Genomic DNA, 21,076 nt, shown 5'->3' with positions numbered 1-21,076 from the left:
TTTTTTGTATTTGAGACTCAAAAGGTTTCATAAACAGGAAAATGTGTTTATACCTAAACCTACCCATCTCCACCCCCTGATCCCTAAACCCACCCATTCCCACCCCTAAACCTACCATCTCCACCCCCTAGATGTGGATCCAACCCTGCCCCTTGGGTCTTTGTTCTGCAGTGAGGGGCTACTGGTAATAAAGGCGAAAATTACAAAAAGGAAATCTTAAAAAAAAAAAAAAATTAAGCAGTTTTTTGTTTTCTTTATTTTTTTTCTTCATTTAATTTATTATTTAATTTATTATTTTATATTTAATAGCTACAATTACTCTTACTTCATTCAGAACATTCAGAATTCATCTGTGTGCACATAAGAACACTTTTATTATTACACTGGTAATATTATTATCTGGTTGGGCAGTCACATAGAGTCTAACTACAGACGTTTAAACAACAGCAAAATATCCCGATAAAGACCCTTATGCCATTTGCCAAAGCCTTGAATATAGTTTAACTTTTTTCAGCTAATATTTGTTAATGGCATCAAATTAGACAAAAGACTTCGAGTAGATCTAACTAGGAGCAAGAGTTGAGACCATAAAGTGTCAGAACTCTAAAAAGCCTTGTGTAACACTGTATTTCACAATCAAAAAGTTTGTTTACAGGTCATGAGGTTATCGAGGTTATCACTAGCATGTTTACACGTTCACCACAGCATTCTCTCTCTCACACACAATCCTTCTGTTTGTTTTTCCCCTTTTGGGCCACAGCGTCTCCTCATTTGCTTCATCTCTGTCTGTCTTACTGTGTTTGCTGATACCTCGCTTCCTCCTCAACCTTAATAGGGTCCGCTGGCATCTTTTCCTGCTCTTATTTGTACTCTTCCCTTTTTTCTCTTTTTATATCTCTCTCTCTCATTTGCTCTGTCTCTGATCGCCTGTGCATGTGGAGGTGAGAACAGGGGAAATGGAGATGTCACAGCCTGGGGAGACAGCTCGCCTAAGGACTGTCAACATGTGAAAGCCACATTCAACCATTTAGCCTTTAAAGAGCTGAGGCGTTTTGAAAATGTCAAAATATAAAAGCAATGACTTTTTGAAGGCAGCTTGTGTGGGCTTAGTTTCAAAATTTTAGCCGGCAGAACAGACGGCGCACACAAACATACATTATTTTATATTACGCACACACTCATGCTCAGAAGCTCTGCAGGCAGGGACACAAAGAGAATAATGGATGCGTTAGAGTGTTTCAGCTGTTTAAGTGTGTGGAAAAGTTTGAAGATCAGAGAAAATAATCTCTTTTTCATCTGTTGCTCCAAGGAGAAAGAAGCAGATGGCCTCTCAGGCCACTTTCATCTGCAATTCTGTCATTCACTCTCTTTGTGTGACAATTTGACAATTTGGTTAAGAAAAGAGCAAGTATTGGCTTTATACTGTGAGTATAACCATAATTTAATATTTTAGAGAGAGAAAGAGAGAGAGAGAGAGCGCAAGTATTGGCTTTATTCTGTGGGTATAACCATATACATACATATATATATATATATATATATATATATATATATATATATATATATATATATATATATATATATGAGAATGAGAGAGAGTGAGGGATGTACAGTATATATATGAATATATATGAATGAGATATGAGATATATGCTATATATATATATATATATATATATAATTACATTATGGTTATACCCAAAGTATAAAGCCAATATTTGCTCTTTTCTCTGCCAAATCCTTCAAGATTGTTACACTGAGTAGAATGTAGCCACTATTCAATGACCTGCAATATGCAATGACATACAATAGCAAGATGTCTTATTTATTTATAAGTACAGTGACCACAAATGTGCCCTAAAGCAAATATATAAATGTTAATATCATATACTCATATGCTTGTGCAAATTTTACAAAACACTTGTGGCTTTTGCAGGATAAAGAAGAGCAGTGGATGACAAAACTGGTTCCAGGTGTGAATGATTTCGTGTTGCTGCAACCACTCCAGTGGAATACGCAGTATGAGGTGGAAATCACCGCACGCAACGTCAAAGGCCTGTCTGAACCCACCTTTGTGAAGTTCTCCATGCCCCAGAAACCTGATATCACAGGTACACGCACTTCCACAAAACATGCAGAGTACTCTGTCTCTTTTCCATATGACATATTGAGTCCGATTACCTACAGCACTTCATCACCCACTCACAATATCTATAGCTGAAATTATATGTCTCCTATTATAATTATATGCCCTGCTACAGTTCAGCACACTTACCACCCACTCATGCTTGACAGAGCTTGTGTATTCCACATTCACAATCAAACGTGCAGGGTAACCCACTGTAACTGTTTCTCTGTCCTAATCAGAAGCGATTTGTCAGAGGATGGAAAAAATTAGCTGGATCTCCCTTAGGAAAAAATGGATGAGAAAAAAATTGCCACTACAAAAATAAACCAATTATCTTTATATGTTTAACTGTCTAACAGTTAGTGCCTCTGTGTTACTGTGATTGGCTGATTGGCCATGTGCATTTTGCAGTTGGGTCTCTTTTGAAGTCATGCTTTCATGAGAAGGCTTTTAATATTTGGGTTACTTGGTCCCAACAGACCTGTGGTCACCATGAAATCACAAACATTCAAGAATCAATCAGAAGCACTATGTAGCCAATGGGTGTCTCTGAATGGTCCAAGGATGAAGGGAAATTTGCTGGAGGCATAATAGGGTTGATAGCTGATGAAGGTGATCAACCAACCAAAAGAAACAGGCAGAACAGGTCAACAGAAGTTATTCGAGTTCCCCTATCAGTAATACAATGGTACTATTTTCTAATGCAAATATAAAGGTAAAACATTTTAAAGAAGTCTGTCAATTACTTGTCAACTCTCAATACCTCTGTACTTTTGTGGGCAGGAACTCAGGAAGAAGATAATTTTTCAGCTAAAAGCATGAAATTTTCTTTTGTTGTACTCTTAAAATAACACCTAAATTATAGGCGCCACATGATCTACTGTAATCAGAAGAGCACATGTTTCTACCTGGTGGGAAAATTGATTTGGAAATGCATGAAAAAGACCATTTTAAGAGTCAAGGTATTGTGATTGTGGTTTAATGGTACTGGTGGCTTAAATGTGCAAATATGCTGGAAAAACTTGTCATGAATGTTTTCTTTTACAGTAAATTGTGGATTTTTTTTATTTTTTTATTTTTTATTTTTTTGTACGTTGCTATTTTCTAACTTCCTGTCACTGTTGATTCCTGGATTTTTTTTTTTTTTTATGGGGTGGTAATGGCACAGTGGATAAGACACATGCCTTTGGTGTGAGAGACCCGGGTTCGAATCCACTGTGAGACACCAATGTGTCCCTGAGCAAGACAATTAACCCCTTGTTGCTCCAGAGGCGTGCGACCTCTGACATATATAGCAATTGTAAGTCGCTTTGGATAAAAGCGTCAGCTAAATGAATAAATGTAAATGTATTTGATAGATGTTTTGAATAGAGGATAAATGCGTAATGGTGTCGATGTAAGTAAGCTTTTCACTTTGAGTGTATGGGGTCCCAGGTTCATATCTGCTCTAATAACAATGTTTGTTTTAATGAAGCAAGCAAAATTGCAGCTGTCCGTGAGTGGATTTATATTAGGGGATGCAACTGAGAAACACAAAAGTGTAGCTGCAAGCTGTTTCATAAAGTGGTTTGGACAATTACCTCACAATGCCACGATAGATAGATAGATAGATAGATAGATAGATAGATAGATAGATAGATAGATAGATAGATAGATAGATAGATAGATAGATAGATAGATAGATAGATAGATAGATAGATAGATAGATAGATAGATAGATAGATAGATAGATAGATAGATAGATATAGATAGATAGATAGATAGATAGATAGATAGATAGATAGATAGATAGAACAAGTCAGTCATTTTATTTAATTTTATCTGTTTAGTATATGATAAACAAAATGTGCCTTGCAGTGTGCTATTGGGACAAAATGCCTGTCCTGAAAAATGCCATGATATTGACAGATGATATTTAAATTTTGTCTGAACTTTGTCCAATTATATATGAAATATTCTTAGAGGCATTGTCAGTGCATGCATAGGTATACATCTGTGTGTGTGTGTGTGTGTGTGTTGACAGCACTGCTTCTCAGCAGCTTGGACTTACCTTGTTAATTTGATGTCATTTGTATATTCTCTCCCAACTCCTCATCCTTTCCTTTTTCTCTCCCTTCTCCACCTGCACCCCTTCATCCCCACTGACCCACGCTCTTATTTATAATTCTGTTGTGCTTCGTCTTGTTGTTTCACTCTAAACAATCCTGCTCTCCAATTCCCACCTAATGAATTATGCAACGCATTCTGGTCCACATCGCAAATCGCTGGGCTTTTTGTTTTGCAATGAACTGCCACTAAACTTCCCTTTCTGTGTGCCTTTAAACACCCTGCGATCTTTTCAATCAAACAAACCTTTACAACGGACACTGGTTTGGACTGCTCACTTGCTCTTCGCTCATATGTCAACATTATTGTCGCATTCACCTCTGTTTATTTCCTGACCTGCACCCAAATAATCTGTTTATCTCATTTGCACTCTTGTAATCATCTTTTCTATTAACCCACCGCTATGGTGTTGTGAATAAACCGCTTTTCATTCTCTCGCGTGACCTTCTGTGTGCGTAACCATCCTGTGCTGGCTCTACACACCTACTGTATGTCTTTCCCTCTTCCTTCCCATTCCCTCTCCCCTCCATCTCATTGCAGATCAGTGTTGCAAGCCCCCTCCAACCGGACATGGACACCCCCCTGTGCAGCCCATCCATGCGGTGAACGTCTTCGGAGCTTCTCTGTCACTGTTGCTGTGCTTGTGTCTGTGTTGACATTGCTCCATCTTCACCTTGCCTGGAATGAGCCCAAAAGACTAAACCAGGGACTTTTTTTTGCCCCCACCAATGGCTTGCCAATGGTTAGCCATGTTCATTGCCCCTTCTGGTGGCGTTATTGTCCATGCTTGTGAGCTGATCTCACTATCCTGGCCACCTTCCATGCCAAAAACTGGCCTCTTTGTCCATAAAGGTCTTGCACATTATTTAGAACAAAGGAAAAGGAAACACTGAGTGGCTAATTTGTTCTCTACCTGTAACAGTAATCCGACCCCAAGTTTTATGTTTAATGAGTTCCTTTTTGCTGGTGTTTACAAAGAACAGTATAAACCACCAGAGTGGGGGCTTTTCCATCTTCTGTGCATCCACAGGCTCTTTTGTTTTGGTTTATTATGACTATGGGAAATGTCAGCAGTTGCATCGCTTGAGAGAATGCATTTAATGATGTTGCTGATATGCGCACACAGAGAAATACAACGCAGCACTCATTAAATGGAGTCAAGTAGGATTTCAAATTGATATGACTTTTAAACACTGGTATCATAAATCAAACAGGCCGACTTTCTGTTACCCGTAATATGAGAAACATAAAACAAGGTTTCTCTCTCCCAGTGAGTCAAAATATAATGCACATTAATTTTCATTCTCTGGTTACACCTCTGGCAAAGATGTTGTCGTGCTACTTTATTGTATATTCTCAGTATTGATGAGGAAGAACATGAGTAACTGGAATCGTGCGTAGTCTGTGAATATGAACATTTGTGTGAAATGTTGCTGCCATGAAGGGGATGTAGTATATGTATACAGTGAATCAAGCTAACGGTCAATGTTACATGTAATTGTACAGGACTAAAATCAGCTGAGGTCTACACTACTGTTCAAGAGTTTTGGGTCAGTAAGACATTTAAAAAGGCTGCGTTTATTTGATCAAAAATAAAAAAAATTATGCTATATGGATAAATATTATTACAATTTTAAAAAATTGTTTCTGTTTTATGTATTTTAAAATGTAATTTATTCCTGTTTTGGCAAAGCTGAAATTTCAGCAGCCATTATTCCAGAAATCATTCTAATATTCTAAGATTCTTCAATGAGTAGAATGTTTAAAAAAAATGCATACATTTTAAATAGATTTTTTTGTAACAACATAAATGTATTTTTGATCACCTATATTTGATTTCATACTGACCTTAAACCTTTAAATGGTAGAATGGACATGCATCACTTTTCTTGACTTTCCAGATGCAGTATTGCAATCCTGATTTGATGGAGTGGTGTGCTGTAGTCAGTTACATGGAGTTAATCTATTTTCTGTTATCAGAAGTATACATTTTAAGATCCATTAAATGTGAAGTGCATAACAATTGTGCTTTTCTCATACAACATGTTTGAAGAAACTATTTGAATTCATGTCAAAAGAAGCATAGATATCTGTTGGTATTTCTCAAATAAACCAGCTTACTCTGATGCAATAACTACAGCCTCTTAACTCAGATTCCAAACACTAATCATGCTTTATCCTTGTATCAGTGAACCATTTAATGTAGAACACTGACACATAAAGCAGTTTGTGTTCAAAGTTGTTGTTTTTTTACAGAGGGTAAAATGCAAAAGTATTGAATTATCTGAATCCTTATCTTTCACAACTAGTGAAGCAATAAAGGAAAGATAAACATATTGAATAAGTCTTTGTCGATACTGAAGCGCTATTTAGCAGAATTACTAATGAAAAGGTTCATTATTTTTAACCGAAGCAGTAAAAACAGTTATTAGTGATTGGTCTTAAGTTTGTATAAGGTAAGATGTCAGACTCTGATCCTCATCATCTCTGTCAGCTGGGGGGGGTTCTCCTTTTGTAAAAAAAGGTATTGAGCTTCTAGGTAGAAAAAAATGTAACAAACATTCCTTGGTTTAATGTGTTTAGTTGCAGTCAGTCAATAATTTTTGAAGTTCACAGCATGGAATCACAATTAGGATTCCATAATGTTTTGCGGTTGGGAATTATACATTTTTATCATTGTGCATTGTTAAAAAGGTGAGAGGTTTTAATACCCTCAAGGCATACCTGACCTAATTAAGACAATCGTAAATCAATGGAAGTCAGGTCAATGGAGACTATTAATCTTGATCATCTCTACGTGCTGCCCTCTCTATTCTCTCATTACACAGCAATAGAACATTGCGTTTCATTTATGGGCATGTCAAAAACCTCAATATTCTTCTCGTTAAAAGAAAAGGTCTGAAAACCAAGTCCATTAAAGCCCATATGTCCTAATGTGGCTTGACTTCTTGTAAGTTTAGAATGGCTCTTTGTTGACGGTTCCAGCTGGAAAAGATTCCAGCAAATGAGAATGGACCTGTTGTTTTACTGCTGTCGATTACAGCTGATCACACTGACCATAAATAAGCTTTTTTGGCTTCAAGAAGAGAAATAAGCGAAGTCCATCCAGCTAGCCAGCGTACAGCCATTTATTCTAAAGCCAGGTGTTTGAAGTTATAAATCAGAAGGTATCAGACATGTCCTTAAATAACACAAGCAACAATGTGTCTCCAAATACAGAGAAAGGAAAAACATTGCAGAAATTTTTAAAAATGTCTTCAAAAAAAATTGTATTTTGCAGAAAGGTTTGAAACTGCATGAGGGTGAGTACGTGATGTCATTATTGTATCAAAATTGTTATGTTAAAATAAAATTTAAATTAAAGAAAGGTGTTTATTGAAACAAACAGAACAACAATCAGCAGCAAAATTCTTTTGCAGCCTCCATTTGAATGTGAAATTCATGATGACATTCATTTGAAATTATGTCGTTTTTATACATAACGTCTCGGTTACATATGTAACCGTCGTTCCCAGAAGGAGGGAACGGAGACGTCACATCGGGTGACCGACGAATTGGGATCTCTCTTAGAGAGACCAGTCCACTACGAGTGTATCTAAACGAGCCAATGCACATTGGAATGCGATTATTGCATCCAGCTGCCGCTGCGCAGGAGTGGAGGCAGGGGCAGGCGGCCGCCCTCGGCGACGAGTAGACTGAGACGCTGCCGCCGCCGGCGGCCGGGTGGAGGCAGCAGCTGCACGCCGGGGCAGGATGTGCCTGATGGCCTCAGTCTGCTTCTGTGCAGCAGAGAACTGCTGGGCAAAGTTCTCCACCGCATCGCTGAAAAGGCTGGTCTGGGACACAGGGGCATTCAAGAACCGCATCTTGTCAGACTCCCTCATGTCAGCCAGACACAGCCAGAGATGGCATTCCTGGACCACCATAGTGGACATCGCACGGCCCAGAGACTGCGCAGTGACTTTCGTCACTTGTAGCGTAGCGTTCTTTGAGAACTTCTGGGTCATGCCCACCCTCGTGCAGGTCCTTCTGTGCCTTGGCGTGATGAACCTGCCGACAAGTACCTACGGTCTGGGCCGACAAGTACCTACAGGCCCGGGAGGGGAGCAATGGATTCCCATGCCAGGTGGCAGCGGTATTTGGACACAATTGTATCGCAAACGACCGCTCCACCGGCGGGATCTCCGTATACCCCCACGCTGCCCCACCTTCAAGGGTGGTGTGGGAGGACGAGCCACCAGGGCTGTTTCGGGCAGTGAAAGGTGCCGTCCACGACCTAGTGAGCTCATCATGCACCTCCGGGAAGAAAGGTATCAGGGTGGGGCCCTGAGAACCAGCGCGAGCCACCCCGAGAAACCAATCGTCCAACCTAGAGGCTTCGGGACGCGGTGGAGTTTTCCACTCGAGCCTTACCCATTCGGCGGCCTGGGCAAGCATAGCCACCACTTCCGGATCCGAATCCGGCATCGCCCGCCACCCGGAAGGCGGCAGCGGTGCCGAATCATCATCTCCTGAAAGGTCTGTCTCACCGTACGATGCAGCGATCGACATCTGATCGTCGGGGGGAGCACTAAAGGATACAAGTGGTACCCCACGAGAGGGTCCAGCCTGCTCCCTCGGCAGCTCCACAGACTGCGAAGTGCCGACGGAAGGAGGAGCCCTCGGAGGTTGGTTCCTCGGAGGGGTGTTCCTCGGAGGTGAATTCCTCACCATCACCAGAGCCCTAGATCTAGGCAAAGGCACGGGCACCCCACCCCTTTGCAGGAAATGGAGTCTGGTCTGCAACTCCGCAATGGGAGCATGACTCGTCCACGAAGGCCGCCTCAGTGTGCTTAATGCCCAGACACGAGAGGCAGCGATCGTGACCATCACCTGGCGCCAGGTAACGACCACATCCATAAACGCACAAGTGGAAGGGCATCTTTAAAAAGACGCATTTTTAAAAAGACGTTCCACCCGTGAATGCTCTTTCAGAGAAATTACTCTTTTAAAGTGCTGAAGCGCACAGGGGAGATGGTCGCTTGCAACACAATCAGAGGGTAGTGCAATCCGATGTGTGCAATCCACTCGAAAAGGAAGGAACCACCGCCGCTGAAGCACCGTGATACCAGCATGAGAGACCTCCGGAGAGCGTGCTTGACTCGCAGACACCGTAGTCAAAAGGCTTGTCAGGAGCAGAACGATGAACCGCTCTGCTCCGAAGCGAAAAGCTGAATATGCACTGCACCTGCTGCCTACTTATACTCACGCTGTGATCAGCGGCAGCTGGATGCAATAATCGCATGCCAATGTGCCTTTTAGATACACTCGTAGTGGATTGGTCTCTCTAAGCAAGATCCCAATTCGTCGGTCACCCGACGTGACATGGAGTGACCGACTGAAGTGACCGACTGAAAGGGAACCAACTAATGAAATGGTTACTATAATGTTAATTTTCATTGATACACTACAAGCGTCATAGAGAATTCTATTAAAAGTATGGAAAAGTGACGTCTAATTGGTGCCACTTGACACCCATTTCATTCGTTCTGACCCATCGGTCCAACCTCATGCTGCGCAAAGACATCTTTGCCGCTGATAATAGCTATCCTGATGGCAGTCGGTCTATTAATCGTTTAACGGCTAGAGGGTCCCTTCTGCTCGTCAAGCATAGCATCTTAATGAGCGTCAGAGTCTTTAAACCATCATTATGGAGTCATGCTTGGCTTGTGTCCTCAGTGTAGGTAATGCAGGGGTTCCGGGGCCAGCATAGGGTGAGGAGAAGAGGAGGGGGAGTCTTAAAACTCGAGACCTTTTCCATAATGGCCAAAGCTTTAAATTATCTCAGGACTCTAGAAGGAAGCCTTTCAGCCTGAAGGTAAGAAAACTGTCTCATTTTATGGAGTGCTCTTTGGGCTTTATTGGTTGATTAGAAAAAAGTCCAAACTGTCACTGGTCAGCTCAATGTTTTCACTTAATACAACTCAGAAAGCTATAAAAGTGCCACTTTAGGTGGGCTAAGTGGGTACTTTGGGAGTTTTAGTAGCTTGTAACAAAAAACTGATGTTTTTTCATGGCACATCTAATACATTTGGCAAAACATTTGCTTGGCTTTTCACGAGGGCATCATTTCCACAGTATTTTACTATCTTAAGGCAAAGTCACACGGCACTGGCTAACGACAACAGACACATTTGTCGGGTTTGGTCAGATGAGTATGTTACCCCTGACGCTGTTTATTGCCATTGGTTGGCGCTTGGTTTTGCGGCATGAGCTGTTGAGTCTTGGAATGTCTATGAAGGAACGTACTGTACTCTAATGATTGTCGGCATTGATCTGCGTCTGTTGGCCTTAAAGCTTCCTTAGAAGATATTTGCTTTGACTGATTTGCATTCCCTGGACTTCTCCCTGTCCCAATGTGACATTTAAGTTATCATGAAAGTGCATTTGCAACTCTATTTTCTTATTTAAATTATTGCATTTTTGAGTCAAGCTAAATTTAAAATGAAAGAAAAGCAGGGTGGGAATTTATTTTGTCCATCAGAAGTTGATTCAATCATGAAAAAAAGATTTCTATATCAAAGAGTTCAAAACGTTGGGACTGATAATGTCAGCCCAGAGGTGAACGTCATTTCAGAATTGAAGTTTTTATATTGTGATTAAAGATTACCATGCATTTTTTGCTGGAATAAGCTACAACGATAATTCACAATAAAACCAAGAACTGGTATTATAGAAGGAAATAAGTTCTATTTTGATTTCATTTTGACTTAAAGTGGCATAGAGACCCCAATACACATTTTTAAATATTTCAGCAGGTATGTTATCAGGAATACATCAGGAATCACATCATCCACACAGTATATATAGATTTGTGTGTATGTATGTATGCACACCATTTCATTTTGATTACACTTGAGAAAATGTAATATAATCAAACTATTACGGTAATGACTGTAGCACATTGAATAAGAGCCATTACTTGTTCTTGTCATAGCACATCAAATGCATTTGCCAAACATTTTCTGGGCTGTTCACGATGTAAGGGTGTAATTTCCATGGTATTTTACTGTAATCTGAAACCCCCTCATAACAGATTTACTCTGGTTTGACTGAAGTCTATTTTTAAAACTCCTTCCTGTCTCCAGCTTTCAGTATTACATGCAGACGTAAATGTTTGAATGATTAAGTGGTGTAGCTCAAAGGCTGAGGGATATACAGTACTTCAACCTTGAAGAGAGTGCATTAACGGGGTCTCACACGCTCCTGCTGCCTATACTTCAAGCTGGAAGTTTTTCCATGTAAAAACGTTCCAAACTAGAAAACTGTGGTTCTGTTTAAGCCCTACTTAGTCATGTATCAGTGTGACACAGCCATTAAGCCCCACACATGATTACAAGCTTCATTACCCTGTCAATCATCTGCTGGGGATCCCACCCACAGACCTCCCTTCAGTCCAGACACAATCAATCGAGCTTGAGTTATTGCTTCTCATTGCTGAGTCTCAATCACCGTTCGTACTTAATTAATTGAGTGTGTTGAACTCAGATGCGGATGGATCACGCCCATTTGTGGAACTTCAGGATAAGTGATATTAACGAGATGCTAAATTGAGCTTCTAATGATGTTATAAATCAACAACAAATCAGCTATAGGAGCGGGGATACATTTCTCAGGGAGAGCAAGGCACAAGATGGGGAAAAAACAGATGTGTTGGCTGATAAGTCACTGTGGAGGTGGTCATGCATCAAAAGTGAAACCATACTAGGGTCAATAAATCTGATGTCTTTGAGAGCAGCTTGTTCATGTATGAACTGATATGGTATTGCGCGGAGACATTTGAAATTGGTCAAAAGATTATGATGGACAAATGATCTTCCTAATCTGAAGTTTTGAGGTCATAATCGTAGGTTTAAATAAGGACAGTTATAAATGTTACAGTTCCTTCTGTAATGTTGATATTGTTGTTCATAAAATTTGAAATGCACATTCCTGGTTGAGGTGTCATTTAAGCAGTATACACAGTTTTAATTTATGTTAATATTTTCAATTAAATGTTATTTTTATATAATCCATTTGCACTGTAAATTTTGTTAAAGTTTTAGTCATATTGTTGTCATTTTAATTAGTCTTTATATACATTGATATTTTTATTTATTAGTTTTAGTTCAGTGTTTTTATAGTTATTTTACACTGCAATTGATGCCTTAAAGAACTATTTCTACCTGATTTAACCCATAAAAGTAGTTTTGTTGATATAAATGAATGTCTTTAGGTGGATTCAGTGATGTTAAAAATATTTTTGCTGTGAATAAAACCAGACAGCTTCTGAATTGCTCAGTTTTCTCTTCTGTTTAGTGTAATTGTCTTCCTCCCATCTAACATGTCGCTTTTCTTACTCTCACCCTGTCACTGTGTCCAGATCAAACCACAGACTTCTGGGATGCTTTTGCTAATGGCAATGCTACTTTCAACAGCATGTGTGATTGATGTGTTTCGAGCAGCAGCGTTGCCCAGAATGTTACTTCAAAATGAATGTTTTCTTCTGAATAGCTTCTCAGACAGCCTCATTTCCTCATGCAAAATCTTTAGAGTTTAAAAATGTCACCAAAGTTGCATCACCTAAAAGATAAACTCAATGCAAACATAAATTACACGAGTGACTATTTAATTTAATGTAATTTAATTAATTTTTATTTTATTTTGCACTATTGAACTCTGAATTTTTATCTCTGAGATGTAAAAATAACTGTAGAGAGAGTGTTGTGTTGTTGAGGTGCATGATTGATGGTTATGTGTGCATCCTGTCTCAGCAGATTCGCTGTTCAGCGGCCTAGGCCTGGGCGCAGTGGTTGGGCTGGGGTTAGCTGGCCTGCTGCTACTGCTCGTGCTAGTGGACATCAGCTGCTTCTTCCTTCGCCAGTGCGGCCTGCTTATGTGCATCACCCGCAAGCTCTGCAGCAAAAAGACAGCTACAAGCGGCAAAAGCAAAGAGCTAGAGGAGGGCAAAGCTGCCTACCTGTGAGTATCCCTTCTGCATCAGTTATGCATTTATTTAACATACGCTTTTATCCAAAGCAAAATACATTTACAAGCAACAAGGCATTATTTATTGAATTGTTATATTTTTAAATAAGTTGATTTTTTTTACCTTAGAAATGACAAAAAATTCAAATGTACAGGTGCATGATTTCCTGTGACTTTAATTCCCATGTGAATACAAGTATTGAAATTAAATATACTGTATATGGCCTATATGTCATTGCATATTAAGATAAAAAAAAATTAAAGTTAAAAAAAAAGTTGGCAATCATTTTCACTGCATTATTGTCAATTCCACACACAATTACAAAGAAACAGCAAGTTACACATTAAATGAATTTTAACTTTTTGGAGTTGAAAAGCTGAAGTAGCATTTTTGTAATAGCCTCAGATATCGGTTAGAATATCGTTTAGGTGTCCATAGAAAGTAATAGTGTAACTTCATTCATTTTTATAATTGTAATGCATTACTTAAAGGGGACCTATTATGCAAAAACCACTTTTATAATGTGTTTGAACACAGTTGTAACACTATAATGGTAAAAATCCACCCACTCATTTTTTCATAACATAAAAAAATCATAAACAGTCTCTCAGAACGAGCTGTTTCAGATTTTTCCTCTGTTCAGGAAAAAGTTCTGCCCATTTGTGACGCTGCCCTATAAGCATAGACACAGCCCTGAGTGAGAAGCTGTGATCCACCTCCAGCATTACTGATCACTTGCTGTAGCTGCTGGAGATATACAATGTCAGCGCCAAAGAGGCTTTTCAAGTGTTGTGTTTTGGGATGCACTAACAAACATAAACTCCCTCCATCTGAGTCGCTGAGGACACTGTGGTCAAGTTTCATTGTCTAAGGAAATGTCCCAGAAAAAAATCGGTAAAGTCCCCAATACGTGTACGGCTCAATACCAACACTTTGTGCGCGAAAGTCAGCTCCAGACAAAGTAAGTACCACGCGTTTGTTTTCTAAATTGCCCTTTTGAAAGAGCTTCTTCGCACTCTGTAAGGCTAATGATGCTAAAGCTACCATTGTCTCTTGTCAGTTTTCACTGGTGCTGCCCATGAATGATCATGAATAGGAATGTGGTGGTTAAAAGTTGCAAATGAAAGCAATGTGAGTCGATCGCTTGAGTTTGTTGAGCTCATAATCACGAGTGGGTCTTAAAGAGTTTGTGATAGCATGTCATGCACCATGAGACCAGCTATGTTGTTATTTTTATCCCCCTCCCCGTCTGTGTAATTCATAAACGCAAATTTATTATGTACAGTATAATCAGATGACTGACTTTGAAATTGAGTATGTTTTCTGTAATGATAACAGGCTTGTACTAATCGTGGAATGTTTATTTGCAAAGGCTAGCACTGCTAATGTGAGCTTGAGCTCTTGAAGCTCCGCCCTCTTCTCCAGGAGCACCAGCTCATTTGCATTAAAGCACTATACTCAAATACAAGCGTTTGGCTCATACACTAAAAGTGGCAATTTTAACAAGTTATAAAAAAATAATCTGTGGGGTATTTTGATTTAAAACTTCACATACACACTCATATCAGAGACTTATTTTACATCTTGTAAAAAGGAGCATAATAGGTCCCCTTTAAGTAACGTAAAAGTAACATTTTTAACGTCATAAGCTGTAAACCTTACACTGGCTATAACAGTTTGTCATCCACAGTTGCCAGCAAGACAGCCTGCAATACAAAGTCCTCAAGTTAGCCAGACAGAGCAACAGTTGTACAGTAGCAGTTAATCAGCATTTATATCTGGAGCATGTGCGTCAAAGTCTTATCAATTTGTTGATTATGAATCACTCATTTAACTTATGCAATCTATGGTTTATTGCTTGATGAGTATACTATGTGTTTTTTCCAGGGGTTAGTGTCTTCACGGCTCCTGACACATTTCCTCTGGAGACTTTATCCTTTGGTTTGCAGGTTGACTGATCTGTAGTTATGCAATGCCAGTCTGGGTCTTTCACAGCTGGAAACGCTCCTGTCAAGTTTAGTTGGCTAAAAGTTCAAAGAGTTTAAGGGCTGTGATTGTCTTCAGCTCCGATAACAAGCAGCATGGCTTTGATGTTGTAGCATAGAGACTATTGTAGAGACTATTATTCATTTGATATGCACTCTATACTTACCCAAAGGCACCGGCCTAGACTTTAATAATGTTATTAGAGTGATGATAATTATGCACGACTGTACATCACAAAAATAACCCCTGAAAAACATACATTTATAAACCTAGTGTGACATTAGTTAACTTAAAATATACGTTTTACTTCAATAATGTGATTCCTGATCAAAATGGGATAGAAACAGGGTTTTATTTTTTCTTTTAGAATTGGTTGGATTGTGAGAAACGTTATTGTTGTTAACCAGTCTTTGATGGGTAGGAGTTGAAATAGCTGGTGAGGTGAGCTGAGTATGAATGTATAAAAGTTATAATTTTTTGGTTAAAAATTGCAGACAAGCCTTTTTTTCTTAGAAATAACATGTACTGATCAGTCATTCCCAATTAAAGGCTTAGGTCACCGTATAATGAAAATTCTGTCAACATTTACTCAACTTCATGCCATTCCAAACGTGTATGTTTTTGATTGTTTTTTTCTGTGAATTACAAAGCAAGATATTGGAAAAATGTGTCAGTGTGTCAGACTATACATTAATAGTTAGTTGGGTTTGAGTATTGTTCTGGACCCCACTGACTTCAACTGTAAACAGTTGAAACATTCGTCCATGATAAATGATGACAGAATTGTAATTTCTGGGTAAAATAAGACTGTTTTCAAACTTTAGCATTTCGGTCAGTTAGATTTTTTTTCTTGAAAGAAATTTATAATTTTATTCAGCAAGGATGCATCAAATTGATCAAAATTAACAGTAGATATTGTTTGCATTGTTACAAAAAAATCTATTTCAAATGTAAATATAAAAAATGTATCAGGTGAGCAACCATTTTCAACATTGATAAGAAGAAATGCTTCTTTGAGCAGCAAATCAGCAAATTAGAATGATTTCTGAAGGATCATGTGACCTTGAAGACTGAAGCAATGGCTGCTGAAAATTCTGATTTGCAATCACGGGAATAAATTACATTTTAAAATATATATTTAAATAGAAAACAGTCAAAGTTGTAATAATATTCCAGAATATTAGTTTTACTGTAATTTTTTTATATAATAAACAATCTTTTTGAGCATATGAGAGCATTTTTAAAACCATTCAAAATGTCTTTGTGTAGTTTTGTGTAGTTCAAACCTGAGCCCAAGCCACCTATTCAGGCATGTCAGTGGTACAAAAAGTTCATAAAACCAACCAAATGAACCGACCTGTGGTGACAAATGGAATCTGGTCTGCAAAAAGCACCCTAAGTCTCAATTTTAGCCTCAGGGGACCCACAGTATCCATGTGTTAATTGAAAATGTGTTTTTGTCAGCCCTGTCAAACTGACCACTGTGCACCTGCCTTTTCTTCTCTTTTTTCCACAGGAAATTGCCACTAAAAGAGGAAAACGGCAAGGAGACGCTGAAACCAGACACGATCGAAATCAAAGTTCACGGTGACAACAGCCTACACATGACACAGGACAGTAAAGCGTAATGGAGGCCCTGCTGTCCTCTTAAAGAACATGCAAAGTGAGCCACCTGGAGACTAATAGCAAGCAAACTAATGAGAATACAAGCAAGAACACGCCAACCAATTGTAAGATCCTTTGTTAGAGACTCGTCGTCGTGGTATCAGAAGAGGCCACGCGATAACTGCTTTATGAAACATTTTTCGGAGGTTGCCGCTCAACAAACAGGCTCCTGTTTATTTGTGCTTGTTCTTGCTTGTTTTGGGCGTTTTTTTATTTTTTTTCAAGGCTTTGCTGTTGCTTTGAGTCTGATTCTTTGTTACTTGAAGAGGTTTTTAAACCATAAGCTTCATGTTTTCTCTTGCTCTCTCATTCCCTCTTTCTTTGGGATCCGGCTGTTGCACTTTTCCAGTGTGGTTGCGCAAACATCGCTTTTTAATGCAGTACGCGTGGAAATCCCCCACCTCTTTTTGCGGTCCGTGTTGTAGTTTTGGGTGACTGTTTGGGTAACATGTTTATTTTCTAGCATTTTTGCCACTATATGTCTCACCCAAATGCAAAGAAATTACCGAATGCTCAGTAGTAAAGCGAGGATCAACCACACTTGACCTCAAACTGAGTACATGGTGCATGGGTGGTCCCGTTATTGAGTGCTGACACATGCCCAACTCTTCGGCTTGAATGATGAATTTCTCATAGATTACAAGTGTTTTTGTGGATGAAAATATGTCCTCGTTTTAAACGCTATTGTTTCATCAGAGTCAAAGGAGCATAGTATGAGTCATACTTTCATGTCAAGATATTTCGGAAAACAAAAAAAGAGTACATTTCCTTTAGAAGTGTGTGAAAGTTTGTAAGTGGGTGCATCTGAGCATGGACGTGTTGTCTTTGGGGTGTTTGGATGCTTGTACTAGCAAGCATGGAGTGTAGAAAGAGAGTGACATGTAAAGAGAGGTTGCCAGGTTTTACGTGAATATAAGGAAAACATTATAAATACCTATTCAAGTACACCAATGTAAATATATTTGTTATTTCTTTGGAATGTTTCAAAAACGAAAAAAAAAATATGATTCATTCCAGGTCTTAATGTCACACATAACTGATTATGAATTATGTTTATCAAAATTGGCTTCAAAAAAGATATTGTGTCCAACTGAAAGAAAGATATCAAGAGCTAAAGAAGGGCAGATGCCCAGGAAGCTGGGTTCAGATGCATTACAGAGGTATCGCTATAAAATTAGCTTTTTAGGAAATCAAATCTATGCCATTTTGGGATCATTTGAGAGAAAAAGCTTTGGTTATATGAGATATGAGGGGTCTGCAGGTAATCAGGATCTTAGTGTTGCAATGATATGGATGGGAATGGCATACTGCTTAGAAGCATGCTCATTTTACCAGTAAGAGTTTGAGTAATAAGTCTTGAGATCCATGTTCACATTCACTTTAGTTTGGGCCAACAAATTTCTTCAAAAAAAGTTTTTTTGCATTATTTCAGCATTGTATTTCATATCCACCTGGCTCTCCACATTCAGCGCAATAGAACATTGTGGAATGTTGCCCATTTCTTTTCAGCAATCTAAAGGGAGCACTCCATAAGCCCAACTGTACTTGTGGAATTCTTGTAATCCAGTGTACTTTTTCTTCTGTAAATAAAAGTGTCCCAATATAAAAGTTTAAGTTATTTGGACTGCTTTTTTAAGCATAGCACGTATTTGTGTTACAGATCACTTGTCATAGTCTATGATAGTAACAAGAAAAGGCTGTATTCCAAAACCTAGCAAGCTGTCAACAGCCAGTATTTTCAGGCTTCGTGAGTTGCTTATAAACAAAGATTGGCAGCAGAGGGTGGACATCTTTTGGCTAACTTCTAAGGCATTGCATTCATCCTTGACTTTATAAAAAAGGCACAATGTACTGTATTAATATGAAGGAATTTGCTATACTGTTTTTTTTTTTTTACAGGGCATTTACACTTCATTGCATTATAATAAATAAATATAATAATATAATAAATAGTGGAAAAAAACACACCTGAAGGGAAATGATAATTGTAGCTGTACAGTTACAATTAATGAATGAATGAATGAATGAATGACTTATATTAATTCATTCATTATCAAAAATATTACTAAATAACACTTTCATTTATTATAAAATAAAAAATACAACATATTATCATTTTAGTCATTTTGTTTGCTTTTGTCAATTTTATTTGTTTTTGTTTTTTAAATGCTTCTGTTTAGCTTTTACACTGATTTTTATTATCTATTCTATCTATCTATGTATCTATCTATATGTCTATCTGTCTGTCTGTCTGTGTATCTATCTAATTTTAGTACTTCAACTTATAATGAAAATTAAAAGTTGCAATTTTCTAGGCCTGGCTAGGAACTATACTCTCATTCCGGCGTAATAATCAAGGATCTTTGCTGCCGTACCGTGGGTGCAGCAGGCGCAATGATATGACGCAGTGCCTGAAAGTAGTCCCCAGCTATATTATGACTAGTTACCTAGCTGGGGACTACTTTCGGGCACTGCGTCATATCATTGCGCCTGCTGCACCCATGGTACGGCAGCAAAGTTCCTTGATTTTTACTCCACTGTCATGAGAAATCGAGTCCCCCCTCGAAATCGGGTCCGATTAGGACCCCAAACGATCCCATTGGCTCAAATTACTTTTAATAGGTACTCTCTTTAGTGCCTGAATACAATTCCTACAAAATCATGTAATGATAAATGCTGTTTAAACTACGTTATAATTATAATTAATGTCTGTATTTGTTAGCTTATGTACTAGCATATCATACAGATACCCGATTAGCTGCATAGCTTATTTTATACAGGAATTTGCACTTATCCTACATGTGTTCACAATTATTTAATTATGTTATAAATTAGGTGTTAAATGTCAAATGTTTTATTTTATAAATAAAACTAATTAATGATTTAAATTTTTTTCACTTAATAGGATATTACTTTATTTATTAATTAGTGGTTAATCAAGTGTAAGAAATTACATTTAATTTGTTTCATTATGACTTATTTTGTTCTATTATGCACTATATAGTAAGCCATACATTTTTACATTAATATTTTTATGTATTTATTTATGCAATGGGATCACTCGGGGTCCTAAGCGGACCCAATTTCGAGGGGGGGACTTAATTTCTCATGACACTGGAATGAGAGTACAGTTCCTAGCCATATCGGCCTAGAAAATCGCAACTTTTCATTTTCCGTCAGTCTTAGTACACGATGTAACTACAGAAGAGTCAAGTTTTAAATAGGAAATATATCGAAACTCTTTGGTCATTTTTGAGCGAGATGCTAACGGTCTAATCAGATTCAATTATCTATGCTAAGCTCAGCTAAAAGTGCTACCGCCAGACCCGGAGATCAGCTCAATGGATTCGAAAACGGTAAAACTCAACTGTTTAACTCTTGGGGAGTTGGAAAATGAGCCTATTTTCAAAAACGTGGCGTGTTCCTTTAAACATATTTACTTATTGGCCCCGTTTTTTGTGTAATAGTTATATCTTATTTTATTTCAGCTTTATTTGAATTAACAAATTACCAAATTAGCATGCATAGCAACATGGAAATCAAGTGTTGAACCTCCTATAAATTTTGTCTTAAGGGCTGTGATGCACTGATGAGTTGCTGTTGTGTAGAGCATCCTAAGTAAGTCATTTGTGAGGGTCTGTTTCAGTTAGTATTGCCTGTATTAGACGGCAAGAATGCTCACTAGGTTTTGGAACACAGCCACTGGATATGTGGTGTGGGGAATGAATGTAGTTGAGATTCAATGGTCCTTAAAGGTTCCTGTCCTTGTCCTGGATCCGGTGACCTGTGGAAAAGGAGAACCAGAATGGCTGACCACATTTGAAAGAAACCATCCACGTTTCCTTCGGGGTTCCCGCTGTGTGCTGCACCTTGAAATGTAAGTACTGGAGAGCAAGTACAGACTCACCTGGGCATTAGTGTCCTTGGCCTTGGCTGTCCACTGAACACACATGGTCTCTAATCAGGGTGAACACTGTAGATAATGAGACAGTTGCTTACCTTTGTTACTAACATTTTATACCATAAAGAAATCATGCCTTAAGATTGAATCGTATTTATTGCTGTTGTGTGTATTTTAATGAGCAGAATACATCATTTCAGTAGGAATCCATGTGATAGGGAGTTTCATGTGAGTGCGTGTAGATTTTGCAACAGGTTCAAATTGGTCATGATTTGCCGTGTTG

At 38.6% G+C, this 21,076-nt stretch overlaps 1 protein-coding gene across 3 annotated transcripts in view; it reads left to right on the top strand.

The window, feature by feature from the left end:
• LOC306876402 (neural cell adhesion molecule 2-like) overlaps positions 1 to 18,503 on the top strand; it is a 210,176-nt gene extending 191,673 nt beyond the window's left edge. The window contains exons 15-17 of one of the 3 annotated variants that reach the window (XM_079427528.1): positions 1,937 to 2,111; positions 13,030 to 13,234; positions 16,744 to 18,503. In XM_079427528.1, coding sequence (XP_079283654.1) covers positions 1,937 to 2,111; positions 13,030 to 13,234; positions 16,744 to 16,855 — 492 coding nt within the window. In that variant the 3' untranslated portion in view covers positions 16,856 to 18,503. Of the gene's footprint in view, positions 1 to 1,936; positions 2,112 to 4,774; positions 6,558 to 13,026; positions 13,235 to 16,743 lie in introns of those variants that run through there. The other 2 variants (XM_079427527.1, XM_079427529.1) reach the window with 2 other exon arrangements.
• The last annotated feature ends 2,573 nt before the right edge of the window (positions 18,504 to 21,076 follow it).

This window comes from Barbus barbus, assembly GCF_936440315.1.
Source record: "Barbus barbus genome assembly, chromosome: 10".
Classification (NCBI taxonomy): Eukaryota; Metazoa; Chordata; class Actinopteri; order Cypriniformes; family Cyprinidae; genus Barbus; species Barbus barbus.
This window is presented reverse-complemented; position numbering and strand designations above follow the sequence as displayed.